The sequence below is a fragment of the Alternaria arbusti genome (genome assembly GCF_024043155.1).
Source record: "Alternaria arbusti strain BMP 1465 chromosome Unknown scaffold_20, whole genome shotgun sequence".
Lineage (NCBI taxonomy): Eukaryota > Fungi > Ascomycota > Dothideomycetes > Pleosporales > Pleosporaceae > Alternaria > Alternaria arbusti.
In genome coordinates, this window is record NW_026249960.1 from 157,208 (window position 1) to 173,375 (window position 16,168).

The 16,168-nt window shown below is 55.3% G+C and overlaps 4 protein-coding genes across 4 annotated transcripts; 1 reads left to right on the forward strand and 3 right to left on the reverse strand.

Moving 5' to 3' along the window:
• Nucleotides 1-731: 731 nt before the first annotated feature.
• J4E86_010135 (uncharacterized protein) lies at nucleotides 732-6,002 on the reverse strand (the record flags this gene model as incomplete). Its single annotated transcript, XM_051450635.1, has 3 exons — nucleotides 732-985; nucleotides 1,037-5,550; nucleotides 5,725-6,002. The coding sequence occupies 3 exons, from the start codon at nucleotides 6,000-6,002 to the stop codon at nucleotides 732-734; spliced, it is 5,046 nt and encodes a 1,681-aa protein (XP_051298150.1).
• A 1,776-nt stretch (nucleotides 6,003-7,778) lies between these two features.
• J4E86_010136 (uncharacterized protein) lies at nucleotides 7,779-9,482 on the reverse strand (the record flags this gene model as incomplete). The annotated part of the gene is made up of 3 exons (XM_051450636.1): nucleotides 7,779-8,034; nucleotides 8,200-8,433; nucleotides 8,695-9,482. 3 exons carry the CDS (start codon nucleotides 9,480-9,482, stop codon nucleotides 7,779-7,781), a joined length of 1,278 nt encoding a protein of 425 aa, XP_051298151.1.
• A 512-nt stretch (nucleotides 9,483-9,994) lies between these two features.
• Nucleotides 9,995-11,982, reverse strand: J4E86_010137 (uncharacterized protein; the record flags this gene model as incomplete). Its single annotated transcript, XM_051450637.1, has 4 exons — nucleotides 9,995-10,249; nucleotides 10,301-10,584; nucleotides 10,667-11,865; nucleotides 11,942-11,982. The coding sequence occupies 4 exons, from the start codon at nucleotides 11,980-11,982 to the stop codon at nucleotides 9,995-9,997; spliced, it is 1,779 nt and encodes a 592-aa protein (XP_051298152.1).
• A 289-nt stretch (nucleotides 11,983-12,271) lies between these two features.
• On the forward strand, nucleotides 12,272-14,845 carry J4E86_010138 (uncharacterized protein; the record flags this gene model as incomplete). The annotated part of the gene is made up of 1 exon (XM_051450638.1): nucleotides 12,272-14,845. The coding sequence occupies one exon, from the start codon at nucleotides 12,272-12,274 to the stop codon at nucleotides 14,843-14,845; it is 2,574 nt and encodes an 857-aa protein (XP_051298153.1).
• Between the last annotated feature and the right edge of the window lie 1,323 nt (nucleotides 14,846-16,168).

Sequence of the window (16,168 nt, forward strand, 5' to 3'; positions counted from 1 at the left end):
GGGTCATGGGGCAGGGGGAATTTGTAAATGGCGAAACCTCTTCATTTCCTCCATCGACCAGTATTCTTGAGGAGGACAGTGTATTACCATCATGGAGACCCAACCCATGTGCGCAGTGCCGAAAGGAAAGTAAGGCGTCTGTGGATATGTTGTGGCTGATGGGTCTGGGGTTCGCGTCGCGTGAACACTTAGTGCCCGCACTAGAGGGCAGAGTCAGCCTTACAGATACGGGATGACAAAAACACAACGAGACACATGCACAAAACATGTCGACCGATTACGTTATTATTAGTATCCACGATCTAGCGCAATGCAGTGGAAATGCATACAAAAGCTTCGTGCCATACATATCTCGACATATATTAATACGCTTCAAACGATATCATGTACCTCAATCCGGCACACATCTTGATTAGATTCTAAGGTAACTAGACAGTAGACTACGAGTTCCATATGGCAACTCATTTATATGCTCAAAAAACAAACAGCGAGGTGGTATGATATGATAATAAAGGTCGTAATATCGTGTCGGGTTGATGCATTCGCGCCAGAACCAATTAGCGCCGAGATGTTGGATGGGGTATTAGCAAAGAGGGAAATGGAGAGACAAAGACAATACAAGGAAAACCCTCGGCATGAGAAGTTCCACTTTGCTCGCTCGCTCGCTCGCTCAAACGCCGTCAAGTACGATGGTAGGGAGGAGAAAAGCAAGAGGGAGGGGGGGTATCTAATCATTCACATTGGCGGCTGCGTCTCGTGATTTCCTCGTCACTGAGGGCAGCGAGCCAGAGACATTTGCTGAGGACGTGAGGTTCGACGTTGAAGGTGTATTTGGAGCTGGCTTCGAGGAGGCGAAGGAGGTTCTTGACGATGGTGGCGGCGGTGTGGTGGCGGTCAAAGTTGACGAGGCGTTCGCCGTCGGCGGGTGGGGCGTCGATGAAGGCGGGCTTTTGGGCGTTGTAGATGAGGTCACGGGTGTAAACGCCTGGTGGTTTGTTAGCTTTTGGAAAGGCGACTGTTGGAGCACGTTACTCACCGATGAATGGAATGCAACCGTCGTCTACAGTTGCTGTTTCCATTTCGAGCCGCAGGTTATGGAAGTTCTTCAGCGGTTGAACAAGCGCTTCCAACTCTGTCATGACCAGCACCTCGGCTGCGGGAACCAAAGCCCATGTCTTCTTGAGGCTTGATACATCGTTCGATATCAGGGCGATCGCGATCTGGTACATGGTAGCATAGTTGCGGTATCGTCGCGCGTGGGTTGCGATGTGAATAAACTTGGTGATGCATCGCGCACGCTCATGAATATCCTCGGTGAGCAGGACCTCGGATACAACCCATTTGACAACAAGGTTGAATCGCGCAATGACGACATCCACGCCTCTGGCCTCTTCCGTTCGGAGATATTGTACCCAGTCGCGGATCTGCGGGGAGGACTGCTTCCAGCGCAACTCGATAAGTTCCTTCCAATCAATCTCGTCCAATGCGTCCTTTTCAACAATGGTAAACTGCTGAGCGAGGACTTCGGAGTCATGGGCCAAGATGAAAGGCAAATGTGCAGTCCGAGTCGGAGCTGCACTCTGCTGAGGACCTTCTAGATCAGCGGGAGACTCAGCAAGCTGCACAGGCTGTGTGGACGGCTGCTGGTTCGCGCGAGAGACGGTCGGGGTAAGGCCTGGTGTTGGCAGCCCTCGGTCGAACACTGTTGAGCTAGGTAACTCGTCGTTCAATCGGTTACCCGTTAGAGGCGGTGTTGGAGGGTGGCGCATAGGATGCGTGAGATTGTCAGGGTCGTCCTCAGGTGTTGCCGGCTCGTCGTCGAAGAAACTCCTCACGCCGTGACTGTCACGACCTGACTTCGCTCCTCCAGCAGAACTCCTGTCACTGAGATCCTCGTCTTCGTCAAGCAAGAACGATTCGCGCGGGTAGGCTGTACTTGGAAACGTGCCACCCGGCGGTATTTGCTTCATGCTCTCTGTTTCAACGACGTAGTCAATAGAGGATTCCATCGACGAAGATGTTCCCGGTGGGCCTTCAGAGTGTGGCGAGACACTAGCGAAATGCAGAGGAGACGGTTTGGCGGAAGACCTCATGGTATCAAGCGTATGTCCTCGCTGGGGGGTTTCAATCTGACTCAAGCCCCGGTCTAGAAGAGGTATTGAGGAATACGAGTCGGTCGACTCCCCAACAGACTGAACCGCAGGTACACGGCGGTTGAAGTTCTCAGCGGAGAGGCGGTACATTTCTTGTCCGTCTGTTTCTGGAGGAGCCAGTGGACGGTGGAAGACGTCGTCGGTTTCGGGACGCCCTCCCTGGTCGAAGGTATCAGCTCGTGCGCGTTGTTGATCAGCGCCTGTCGGGCGGTAGTAGTCTAGCTCAACAGTAGTCCGTTGGGAGGGAATGCTGGGCGATTTCTTCTCGTAACGGCCCTCCAGCTTCATCAGAGCCGACTCGACACCACCTTCGTCGTCCGTATCGTCAGGAAGAGCAGCAAGCTTTGCTACTTCGGCTTCGAAGGACGGTCTTAAATTGGGCTGCGAAGAGTGTGTATCTACTAGTGAGATGGGCTTCTTTGGGACCTCAGCTTCGGCTGGCCCTTCTGTGACGGGCTGGGCTTCTGCTTCTGGGTCGTTGAAACGATCGGATCGTAGAATAACCGAGTTTGTGACCGAATGCGTGTGGTTAGAGACTGAGCCGGTAGAGTGTGGGCGTTGCGATAGTTCGAGATCATGGATGTTTCCTGCAGCGCGAAGGTCGCCACCCGGACGCCTACGAAGCTGGCGTCCGGGCCCGCTAGCATCAGGCGCTGGCTGGCGGTCGAGGAAGAAGGGATCGTTATCTGATGACATGGTCTGGAATGTAGCAATACTCGCGGGTCCTTGACGTCTGCTAAGCACGCTGTTGTATGATGCATGTCGGCGGAGAGAGCCTGCCCGCGCTAGGGAGTTCTTGGCCGACCCCCGGCGTCGGAAGGAGTGCATCCTTTCTGGGCCCGCAGAGATAGACCTCCTTGTTTGTCTGGTGGTGGGTCGTCTTGTCGACATTCGCGAATAGCGGTGCTCTTCTGTTGCTGTTGCTGGGCGAGGCTCTGGATCGTCGTAGAGCTCAGAATGCCTTACTGGGGCAACGGGCTCACTAGCCAATTGCTCATTATTTGCCTCTTCTTGCTGATGACTGTCCAGCTTTGTTGCTACCTTATCGAGATCGGGTACCAGGGTGTCCGATATGACGGGCACGGGCGGTGGCCCGGTGTCATCAATGATCACTATCGACTTGCTGCCGCTGGTGATGGCGCTGTGTACGCGAGGGTCTTGTGCTTTCTGGCGCTCCTGCCGGGTTGGAGTACCACGCCTGTCGAACTCAAACTCGAATCCACCGAGATCAGGGGGCTCAAGACCATGTTCCTGACTTTCACTTTCAAGTTGCTCTTGGACAGCCGCTCTAAAACTCTCTGCAACTGCGGCGGCGAGGACATCAATGCGCACTTGGGGCTTTGGTCGAGTGGGACGTCGCTTGTGTACGCCTCCTGAGATAGAGACGGAAGACATGGCGCCCGGATTGGAGGCTCGCACGTATGGCGGCTGCCGTTGTTGCCCAACGCTACCTAATTGAGGGCTTGGACTCATTTGCTGCCGGGTGCTTAACGCGCGGCGTACACTGCCGAAGATCTTCTTCATGCCTGGGGAAGTCGCATGCCCGGGTCTCTGGAATTCGTTCGCTTCTGCATCTTCGATGTCGTGCAGATACTGAGACCGTGAAGGGCGTAGAGCTCTGACCTCGAAATATGGAGAGCTGGGCTGGAAGAGTCCACCACGTACTAGTGTGCCGGGCATGTTCGTGACAGCAGACATGGCAAAATCTGCGGGTGCGTTTTTGGGAATGGATAGTGGCGCCCTGCTGTCTCGAAGAGCATCGGTAAAGCTGCCGCTGCGCTTGTGGCCATGCGATGGGCGGTGAGCGTTCTTGATGGATGCTGGTTGTTGTGGACTAGCTGTCAGGCGAGCGGTGCCTGTGGGAGCTGGGTTGGTGACTGGTACTGGGTGGGGGTACAGGGGAAGCTCGACGGCCTGATCGTGTTTGTGCCGCATGGGTATTGAACATGATAGTACGTGCATGCTCTGCTCACTGGCGGGCGATAGGGGTATCTGGTGGTTCTCGTATTCTTGCGAAATGTAAGGCGAGCTCATGGAGTTCTGCGGCGTGTGCCGTGCTCTCTGCGCCCAGTCCATATGCCGGCTGGCAAAGTGGTCGCTTGGATTTGAGCCGATGGTCTCCTTTGTGTCCCGGATGTTGGCTCGTGGAGGAGTCGAGGGCAATGGAATTGGTGGTGGAGGCTCTTCGTATGCTGCCTGCGATCCATCGTGTCCGCCCGGGAGCAATTCGTCGTCCGCAAAGTTCTGGCCAATGTGGTCTTCCATCTCCCAGTATAATGCGCACGTCCGCCTCCAGCACTTCTTCAATTCCCCGACAATCTTAATGTCACCCCCACCTCCATCTTCTCGGTTCCGGAGATCGTTGTACAGACTGTTGACAAGGTCGCAGAAGTTGGTTCGTAGGGAGTAGAAGGGCATGAAGTCGTCGACGAAGTAGTTCAGGATCCAATGGCGGAGGGCTACGAAGGTGCGTACACGGACAATGCGCCCAAAGTCGTCTTGGCGGTCGACGGCCCATCGTAGGCGGGAGATGAGGTATGCGACGAGGTCTCGGGTGCAGAGGAAGGCGCGGAAAGTAAGGAAGAAGTCGGAGAGGAGTTCGTAATCCAGGAAGCTGGGAGAAGTGATGTGCGCAACGAGTCGTGAAGGGGTGGCTGCGAGGATGTCGCCGTCGGCGTTGAAGCGCACAACAGCGCGGTCGTCGGGGTTGGTGGTGAGGGCGTCGTAGAGCCGGGGGCTAATAGGCATGTGGGAGACGCGCGCTGAAGAGGGACCAGAAGGGGGCATTGGCGGGCGGTCCATAGTGGCGCGGAAGCGGTGGGGGACGGGCGAGTAGGCGTCTGATCGAGGGCGCGACGACAGGAACGACTGCCGCACCCCTCGCTGTGGGGTCAGGAGCGAGTTCGCAAAGTCGTCGGCGCCTGAGGTTCGGGTGTAGACCGAGGAGCGCAGGTCGGCGGTCCCCCGTGTGCTGAAACGCGGAGTGCCCAAGCGGTAATGCGGTATGGGGACCTGCAGCAGCGGGAACGACGTGTCTGCCGTCTTGGGGCGCATGTGCGACGGGCGCTCAATCACCACCTTGAAGGTGCCCGGCTCGTGGCTGAGCGTCGTGGCCGTGTGGTCGTCGACGGTGGAGAACGAGTGCGAGCGCGCGTGTGCGAGTGGGCGTCCAGCGGAATCGGCCTGGGAGTGCTGCTGGAAGGCATTGCCCTCGCTCAGGTCCGGTAGCGGCGGTGTGGGTTCCGAATGGGGTGTTCGCGAGCCGTAGAGACTCTGCTCCCACTCATTGCTCAGCGGGCGGAGTTTGTCGAGTGTTGCGCTGTCGGGCGGCGTCTGGGGCGGGAAGACGAAGGGGTCTGGTTGACGGCCTCGCTGGTTTCCAGGACGGGCTACAGGTCTGGGGGTGTCAGTCTACGAATCTACGGATGGTTGGTGTTGAGGTTGGTCAGGCATGGGATCATGTGAGGCATGACGTGCGCCTTCCTCGCGGGCTGCGTCCACTGGTCGCTCTTTCCTCATGTTCATGATGTTTACTGGTGGCTGTAGAACATCAACACCAATCTCGACGTACCTCAGGTATATGACGCCGTTGTGGACGTTCGCAACCGTGTAGCTGCGGCCGGCCGAGGTCGAGTTGCTCGTCGTCGTGTCGATGGTGGCGTTGCTGGTGCCGCGTGCTCTCGTCCTCCTCTTGAGCTGCTCCCTCGAGTCCTTCACCCTCCGCAGGCGGCGCGAATCATCAGCGCGCCTTTTTGCCGTGTCTGAGCCTGCACCTGCACCCGCACCGGGCCAAATGTCGCGTTTCCCTTCAGCAGGGGAGCCTGGCGCAGGGAAGACATTGTGTTGCATTGCCGGTAGGGCCATCCTCCCCCATAGCACTTCAGCTCAGCGGGTACATATGTGTAGTTGTCATCGACGACTCGGACTGTGCAGACGTCTTAATTACAAGTAGCAAGAGAAAGCCGACTAGAGTTGATTCATGTGCAGCCCTGTCACATCGCCCAGCGCGCGCCATAGCAAGGCCATTCACCAGTCAGCGCCCGTGTCGCTTGGGCTGAACGCCGCCTGCATTGACCCAGGCCTGGCCGGGCTAATCTGACCTCGCTTCACTCCGTTGCTCCGCCTGGTGAACAGGGAAGGCCAAGTGATTACAGGTTTGCCCGTCTGCTTGCATCGCCGCGCACGCACTCGAACCCGCTCCAATGCAGCTGCGAACTGCTTTTTCGCTGCCCCTCGGTCCCCGTCCTGCGAACGGCCGCCACGCGCCTCTGCCTGACACCCAAAGCCACTACTGCCATGCTACTGCGATATTACGTCGGCTGCCGGGCGATAAGCTTCCAGCCACGTGAATATAAGGTTCCTCCCACTTGCTATCCCCGTGATCCCGAGGTCATTGATCGAGGTTGATCGAGGTCTACCCGCCTTGATAGTCGTTGTGCAACGGCCTCCAACCCCCGTGGCCGCACAAGATTGCCAAAACAACAACGCATAGGACAATCAATAAACACATCATTCGCCCTGCGCTCCTGTACCAGGGTTCTGCCGTTTCCAGGCGACCACGCATCCATCCAGTGCCGCGATCTGCCACTGCATCGGTACTTTCTCCTCCCTGGCGATCCAACGCCGCCATTGGCCACCCTCATCATCTCGCTAAACAAGTGTTTCCATCCATCGCAATCCCTTAGCATCCTGCAAACACCAAGGCGGCTCATCTCCGACCCTGCGCAACGTCATCAACACCCCTCTTATGAAACAGGGCTCCCTTCAACAGATGCTGCCGTAATCTTACGCATCCACACTGACTACACAGGATTTTAACGTCCAACGTCCAAGCTGACTCGACGCGCATTGTCACGTACATTATCTCTGCCCGTTGCGTCAGGCTGCAATCCCACAAGCGCACTATAGTAACACCCCGGATGCCCATCAAACCGCGAGCTACTGCACGACATCAACCATGGTACCACCTGTCAAGTCGTGCATCTGGCCTCCACCGCTTGACACCTGTAAGAATACACAGACGCCCACACACTAATCCCACCTTACAGCAAAACCTGCGCCGGTACATCTAGCTCGTGCCGACCTAAGCCGAGCACACCACCCAAAGCACTTGAAAGCCATATGCAGCAGATACGACAGTAGTGGAGTGCGTTTTCGCAGACCGAAGAACTGCCTGATGCACAGCACAATTTTCTATATTCGGCACGACCTGCAGACTCTCCGACTTCGCCTCGTTATTATCCGGCCCGAATGGCGGAGCAAAAGGGACGAGCCTAAGCTAATCACCCTGAGATTTTCGATACGAACGCGTGAATGGACAGGATGGTAGATCTGCGGTGCATATCACATGTACCGAGATCGGTGAAGATGTGTCGTGAAGGGCAAGATCGTTGTCCGACAATATTTCGCATCTCCTTCCGCAAATCTCAAAGAGTGCTTGTGCAAATACACCGACGACTTGGATATTCAATACAATGTGTTGCCTATCCAAACCCAATAAATAAGAAATAAGAACTACAGCAGCCTCGAAGCACACGAAAGCCTTCACATTATCAAGACACAAGACAACCCGCATCACATACCCCCAGCCTACCCCCCATCCAAAAACCCGGTTCATGCTTCAAATCAAAAGGGATACCCCCTCACCCCCTCTTCAGCCCCAACATCCAACCCCGCCTCCACCTGCTCCTGATGTCTCCTATCTAGATACTCCAACAGCACATCCCCATACATCTCCTTCCCCTTGTACCGACTCACATCGTCCCCCCAAGAACGGATCGCACTGGCCAGTCTACCCGGTACGTAGGGCTCCTGTGCGATCTCCGTAATGGGGTGGAAGTAGGTCCGGATTGTGAAGACTACGCCGCCGGATTTGGGGAGGCTGGTCGTGGTTGTCAGTGTTAGAAAGGGGAGAACGTTGACTACACCGTCGTCGTGAAAGAACGAAATTTTATGGAACAGGTACAAACATCTCGTGCCAGAAAATCGGAAATTTGAAAAACAAAGCGGGATACACAACAGTAAAAATGGAGATGCACAAACATACCGTCTCAAACTCTGCCTCTCACTCCTAAACCAATGATGCTCAACCGCTTTATTCTTCTCCGCTGTAAACCACCCAACACCCCCCTCTTCTTCTGTGGTATCTTCAGGTCCTATACTAGAGCTCCACGCGAGGTTGTCGTCGACTTGGATAAAGTAGTTGTTTCGCAAAACGGGGGATTGCGGTTGGATGCGCCGGAAGAAGTTGGACATTGGCTTTTCGAGCTTGGTTTTGAAACTGGTGTTAGTGGGTTAGTGCATCGTGCGTTGACGGAGGGAGGAAGTGGATGGATTGTGTGGAGAGGGTTGGAGGTGAATGGATTGGATTAGATCGGAGAGGGGATAGATTAGAGATGCAGTGTCCAGAAAAGGGAAGAGACAAAAGACAACATACCCAGGCACATCCCCACTAGTATGAATAGTAGACAGCGGCATCCCAAACTTATCCTCCAACCTCCAAAACCCCGCCAGTAGAATTGCCCCAGCAAGTAAATAATACTGTCCATCCTCCTTCTCTACCATGATCGCAAGATCGTCTTGAACCAACCTCGCACACAACGCCATCGCATCTTCCTTCACGCCATTCCTTTCTAGTCTTGCGATGTCGAAGATCTCGCCCGTGGCTAGATTCTGAATCTTTCTCGCGGCCTTCTCTTCACCCATCTTTTCACTATGACTTATCTTCTGGAAGACGGTGGGATAACGTTGTGGTAGGTAGAAGCATAGTTCCTCGAGTAACTCCACCACCGCAGCCCTCGCTTCCGGAGCTGTTTTAACACATTTCCCTCCTCGCTCTTCTATCCTCTCCGCCTTCAACCTATGAAACTCCATATACTGATTATCCAGCTCAATCCATTCATCCCACTGCATATTCCTCAGTCCCATCGTGATGTTGTACTTCGGGCCGTGGCGAAACGGTCGATACGGTAACGGTTTCGTGGTGCTTAGGTCGAAAGAGGGATAAGGCGTTGCTGGGGGGCGGGTGAAGTCTGAGGGAAGCCATACGCCTGGAGGCCGGTCTGGGGCTTTGAACGGGGAGCGCTTTTCGAGGTTGGGGGTGCTGGGACGGGAGGAAGTGAGGCGGCGGGCGCGAATTAAGTTGGTGACGGCGATGGTGAAGTATGTGAATGCGGCGAAGAGGAGGAGGGAGTAGAGTGCTGCTTTGGGTTGGATATCAGTCTGTTTGAGGACGTTGTTAAGGCGGGTTTGAGCGTTGGTGCAGTGCTGTTGTATGTCACGTGCAAGACGTCTGGCATGTTCGTCCAGGTCGGTGATAAGAGCAGCCATGATGAACACCAAGTAACAGGACTACTACTACAAAGTCCAAGTACGAAAAAGAGAGGACGCCACGTCCATAGTATAAGTAGTCACAAACAAAACAGCACAGTACCCAATAACCATGCACATCATGCGCGACATGTAAACCGACTTCCTATTAATTCTTCTGCGATATATACAAGCCAATGATCTTCTGCGATAACGACCCTAGACACTGTGGGGTCGGAGCGACATGTGTCGTCAGTAGCTGGTTATCTCGTCTGGGCGGGGAAAGGAATACCCCACTCGGTTAGACCTGGTGTCCCTCGATGCTTGTCTCGATAACAGGGATGGACGTCCGAACAATCTGCCTGCGATGTGGTCTGGGGGCGCAACAATTCCGCAACGCGTTTGGAGGAGTTGCACCGTGATGCCGTGGGGAAGAGGAGTTGGAGTTGGATTTGATCTTGTCTGGCTGGAGTGAGTCCGGATTTACCCCCACTTTGTGTCTGACGACTAGGACTTGTATTGATATGTGTGTACTATGCGCCTTTTGGATCTTTGCGCTGTAGCAAGCAGTAGTCGCCCCATTGGCGACGGAACTTGGCGGGGATGATGGATAGGTCTGGGACCCAGAGCATGCGACTGATGGTGTGGGTCTTGCTTGCGTCTAGGAAAGGAAGACATTTCAACGCTTTCCAGTGTTCTGTGTCGGAAATGTAGTCCAGCTCGAGCGCTGTTGGTGGGGCGCCAGCAGAGCGAGTATCAACGATGAAGTCGCACTGCTCGAGATCGGTCTGTTTCGTCAGGTTAGTGAGATCCACGTCTTCATTCCCTAGTTCACATACATATTTGCTGAGATCTTCTAGGTTCTCATCGTTCATTCCAGATGGTATAAGCCAGGTGCCGGGGAATAGTCCAAGACTGGCGTCGGCTTCGCTGAACTCGCCTGGGAGGAGACCAGAGAATTCGCTCTTGATGAACTTGGCGCGCACACCTTGGGGTAGGTTGAAGGAGGATGGGAAGCGATACCACTCTTTGCCTAGACATACGGTATCACCTGGGTGGGAGACTGTGGAGTCGAACAATGGCTTGTACACGTTGAGTGGCGCCGAGTAGGCGGACATGTGACCTGAAATGTGTTAAAGATCAATTCAAGGTTCTGCCAAAGGCACTAGTGCTTGTTGATCGATGGTATGTGAGGTGATACATACCATGAATTCTAAGGATGCCCAGATTCAAGGACACGAGTATGGGAATACAAACGATGACGAGCTTCACCATTGGAGGTATTTTGCTCACTAGATGCCGTGGATCCATCGAACCAAAGTTGGCTAACAAGATGTGCAAGGAGAGGGCTGCATTCCAGGCTAGTGCAGGATAGGCTGGGTACATGAACCGCTCTTCTTTATGAGGCTGGACGGTAAATATCGCCAACCACAAGTAGAATGGGCTGACAAAGGTGATGGACCTCGTGAGCGTATTCCGATAAACAGCTCTGTCAAAAACGACATACTGGATCAGCAGCAGCGGGAGAGCAGCCAGCGCGAGGAAGAACCAGATGTTGAAGTTGAGCGCTAGATTTCGAACGTAGAAATGCCACGGCTCTACACCGTAGATATCAGGGCCTCTACTACCACCGCTGAAAACATTGTATAGTACGATGTTGAGCGGCACGCAGACCAGCTTCCTGTAGAACAGCGAATCAATGGCGGTCTGCAAGATTACAATAGCGAAGGCTCTAGGTGCGCCTTGGAGTAGTATGCGACGCAGACTCTCTTTGATGGTGCCGGTGAACACGCCCGCGATGAAATCTTCCGCAATAAAGGGAAGGGCGAGCGCGCCTGCAAAGGGCCAGCCCAAAGCACTGCCGACGGCGAACCACGCAATACCTTGTGCAGTCCTCATCTTACGCCGGGACCAGTCCATGAACGACGCAAATCCAAGCATAGCACAATTCATGGCGAAACTCGACGGCAGATATGCAGGGGCAGCGTGATACATACCGGGGCTTATGACCATGATCATGGCGAAGAAAGACGCAACGCGCACCTCGAACATCTTCTTGATAGCCGTGTACATGCGAGACTGGCATCCTGCGCAGACTATGGCTAGGACCGCTCGCAAGAAGTAGAACTCGAACACCTTGGATCTTTCTAAGCCTAGCGCCTGCAGAGGCAGCGTAGCGAGTCCTATTACGAGCGAGTGTATAGCAGTGTAGGCCCAGCTTCGGATGGCATAGTCAGGAGAGTACTCCCAGGTCTGGAGGCCGTAGCCATGGTTGAGGTAGTGGCTTGGTTCCCAGTAGTTGAAGACTTCGTCGCAGTCTTGGATCGGCGAGAGGGCGGCGGCGGTGAGATTGGCTAGGGCGAACACGCAGAAGATGTTGAGCGTGGAGAGATGGGGTGGTGTACTGGACACATGATGCATACGTTAGCCCGTGATCGAGTGGAATACTTGGGGATTATGGCATGGCGCATGATACTCACTCAGGGGCTGAATGCGCCGTCTTCGGGCGCGATGTAGACATGTCAGCGACAATAATTGCAGAACGTGACGGCAACCCCCATCGAATTACCTAGGTACGGAGTATGGTCACTTCACAGAATGACGCGGTGGGTCTCGCGGTCATAGGGCTGAGCTGCGCGTGCCCGCCAAGCTTGTTAGCGCGCATCCAAAAAGGCGACGTTCTTCCCTGAAGCGCTCCTTTCAACCAGAACTATCATCGCACGCATTTAAGCAAACTGGTGCAGACAACGCAGTGGATAACTCAGCCATCACGCGTGCTTCAGAGAAGACTGCAGAGAGAGACACGAGCAATGTCCGACTCTCTGGAACCACCGGCCAAAAGGGCGCGGTTGGAGGCGGACGCTCCCTTTTATGGCACATCTACATCTGCATCTGCGCTCGACGCGCCGGGCTCGCCTGTCGATGACATGGACGACGACTTTTACGACACTACGCCCGTCAAGCCCTCTGCGCTGCCCTCACAGGCGGACGGAGCGACGTCGTTGTTGGCGACGGCGGCACCCGCGCCGGCCTTTCACCTTCCTGGACTCGGCTCTGTGAGCGAGACCCCGGCCGCGCAGTCGCAGTCGCAACCACAGAACGGCGCAGTCGTCCCAGACGACGCCCCGGAGGACGGCGAGCTCTCGGATGACGAGGCCTTCTACAATGATGCGAGCCCGCAGGCCGCCATCCCAGTCGAGCCGCCCGTAGCCAATCACGGCCAGGCGCAGGATGAGGCTCCACAGCTCCAGGCCGTCGCTGCTGCCGATACACCTGCTGCCGACACAGACGGCGAGCTCGACGCGGCCCTGACCGCCGCCATAGACCTCCAGAACGAGACTGAAGACACCACAAATGCTCCTGCCCCCGACGGCGCAGCGTTCGATAGCAAGGCCGAGTTCCTGCGCGCCGCCGAAGCCAACAGGGATGACCAGAGCGCCGAGTGGCAGCTCGACTCAGATGCATCCGACTCAGACTCATCGTCCGACTCCTCCAGCTCGGACGACAGCTCCGATGAGGGCTCAGACGAGGGCGAGCTGCTCGACCCCGAGGAGCAGGTCCGTCTCCTGATGGCTGAGGCCGCCGACGAGCCAGGCGCGTCCGGCCCAGTCAAGGTCAAGACGCTCAATGAACAAGATGAGAAGTTCGAAATGCCCGACATCACAGTCACGCCGGAGACCAAGATCACAGAGCTCGGCAAGGTGGAGTCCATCGTCGGGAACCTCGTTGTTGTCAAGGCCAAGATGTCTGGCGACGAGCAAGTGCTCGAGTCTGGCTCGGCGCTGTGCCTCGAAAACCGCACGGTTGTCGGCAAAGTCTCCGAGCAGATCGGTCGCGTGGAGGAGCCGCGCTACTCCTTTGGCTTTAACGATGCCGCTGAACTCGAGACTCTAGGTATTAAGAAGGACGTACCCATCTACTACGTGGACGAGCACTCGACCTTCACCGAGACAGAGCCCATTCGCCGACAGAAGCACACCGACGCATCGAACCTCCACGACGAAGAGACCAACGACGTCGAGTTCTCAGACGACGAGAAGGAGGCCGAATACAAGCGCGAACAGAAGGCTAAGAAGCGAGCCAGGCAAGAAGGCAACGACGAGCCAGCGGCGCCTGTCAACATCCCAACCGGGCCCAGACTGCACGTCGACGCTCCCGCACCGCCCATCTACCGACCCATGGAATACCAGGGTGGTGGTCTGAAATACAGCGATGATGAAGACGAAGATCTCGGCATGTACAAGCCGCTCGCCAGACCAGATCACTTCGAGCAGATTGTTGGGCAAGGCGCACCATTAGAAGATCGCAGCCATGTCCGTAGGGGTATGGGTCGCGGCAGAGGTCCCTGGGGTGATCGAGGTCGCGGCTTCCGTGGCCGAGGAGGTGGTGGCGGTCGCGGTGACTTTGGTGGTGGACGCGGCGACAGAGGAGGCTTTGGCGGCGGACGTGGCGACTTCGGGGGTCGTGGTGGTGGAGGACAGCGAGGCGATCGAGGAGGCGGCAACAACCAGAACAACCGAGGCGGAGATAAGGGTGGACGTGGCGGCAAGAACCAATCTGACCGTGGCAGGCAACCAGAGCAGTTCCAAGATCGCCAACAAAACAACCAGAGGAACCAATACCAAGAGGGACGGTCCGCAACCTCGGCATCGCCAGCCCGCCAACAGCAAGATCGCAGCCAGTCTTACACCCAGCAGGACCGTGGCCAGTCTCAGCAAGCCCAATCCCAGCAATCGCCAGCCGGTGGTGGTGGGAAGAATAAGAACCGCAAACAACGGCAACGCGAAAAGAGGGAACGGGAACGCCAACAACAACAGCAGCAGCAGTCGCAGTCGCAACAGTCACAACAACCTCAAAAGCAGCAGCAGCAGCAGCAGCAGCAACATGCTTCTCCGGCACCTTCTGGACCATCAAATGCTAACGCTTATGCAAACAACAGCAACACAGGTTGGCCAGTGCCCTTCTCCGGCCCATCACAGCCAGCGCTCCCCTACGCTGCCGCACCTCCGCCTCCACCTCCAGCAACAGCAGCGGCCTACAACTACCAGCCATCGTACACTCCCCAACCTCAAGCGCCAGCTCCAGCACCAGCCCAGCCACCCCAGCAAAACCAAGCGGCCAATCTAGCAGCATGGGCACAGTGGTTCCAGGTCATGCAAACCATGAGCGGACAGCAACCACAACAACCGCAGATGTCAGCGCAAGCTCCTGCACCGCCACCACCGCAGCCTCAGCCACAAGCACAGTACTCTTACCCCTACCAGCAATATGCGCAGCCGGCTGCTCCCGCGAACCCGCCTCAACAGGGCAATGCTCAAGCTGGGGCGCAGCAGTCGCTTCAAGATATTCTGCGTGCTCTCCAGGGCGGTGGTGCTCCTCAGTAACTTTGACGCAGATGTTAACGGTTTATCGATTCGGATTAGGTGTTTTGTAAGATTATATATATATCGTTCCAGTATGAGTTGCATGTCACGTAGAAGCTGTCATCACTTACTATCCGTGAAGGTAGCTCCACGAAGCATGCAACTCTGGTATTGGGAACAAATCCCGGGATGCAGACAGGTCATAGGACTGCGTCACTACACAAAAGGGGATGTGAGATAGACTTGGCGTCGTACGAGCGTTAATGATTGCTTCTTATGCTATGAAGATGCTCTGAGTGGTCTGTTGTGAAATCGATGAGGCGAAAGCGACCCGGTCGCCGAAAGAAGCAGCGCTGAGTAGCATGTGATCACGTAGTGTACTGTACCCGTGGACACCTTCATAATCACTCATCAATGCTTGGGGTCTTGCTATGGATGCCAAGTTCGTGAGAGAGTGACCCGGTTGCCTGGCTGCCGGAAGAAGCATGTGCGAGTGGTAGCATGTGACTACAGTGCACACCTTCATGATCAGTCATCAATGCTCCAGGGGCATATGTGCTCGTAATGTAGAAATACTCTGGTCTGGTGCAAGCGCTATTGACTCCCTCAATGAAGAAGAGAATGCGCGATTAATATGGACTGGGGCCAATATGTTCATTGACGTCCTCCGCGGCGGTATACAGCATCACGTCAGCGTCTCGCGCAGCAAAGCGCAGTAGGCAAAAAAGTATAAATAAACGCATACACGCATACACACGAATGAACGCGTCGTTTAAATCCGTGGTGGTAGCACAACAGCGTCTACACGTCTGCCTGCTTTCGGGATATACGGCAAATAAGCTCCGGGGCTGCACAACCAACGAGAGTCTTTCGAGCGTATCGGAGAATAATGAAACAGGAATGTTTTTAGTATTAGTATTTGGACAGGCGAAAGTATGGGCAAGTGGCTCGGTTGTACGCCACAAATGTCGGATTCGCTTCTGAACCAAACTATTGATGATTTTAGTTCTGGGATGAAACACGGGTGTCGGTACTATGATGATGCGATGTTAATGATGTGGATGGTTAGGCAGAGATGGACAGGAGCAAGGGATGGCGATGATGATGATGACGGGGTAGTAGTCGTCGTCGTAGTCGTCGTCGTCGTAGTCGTCGTTGTCAAAGTGGTGGTGGTGGTGGTGGTGGTGGCTTCGGTTCCAAAAAGCGGGGGGTTCAAGCTCTCGGTGTTCGGTGCACCGGGGCCATAACCTAACCTAACCTAACCCCAGCGGAACTGGAATCGGCATATGCTGCAGACAACGCGCGTAAGATGAAATGTAAGATGAAATGTAAGGTAAAATGTAA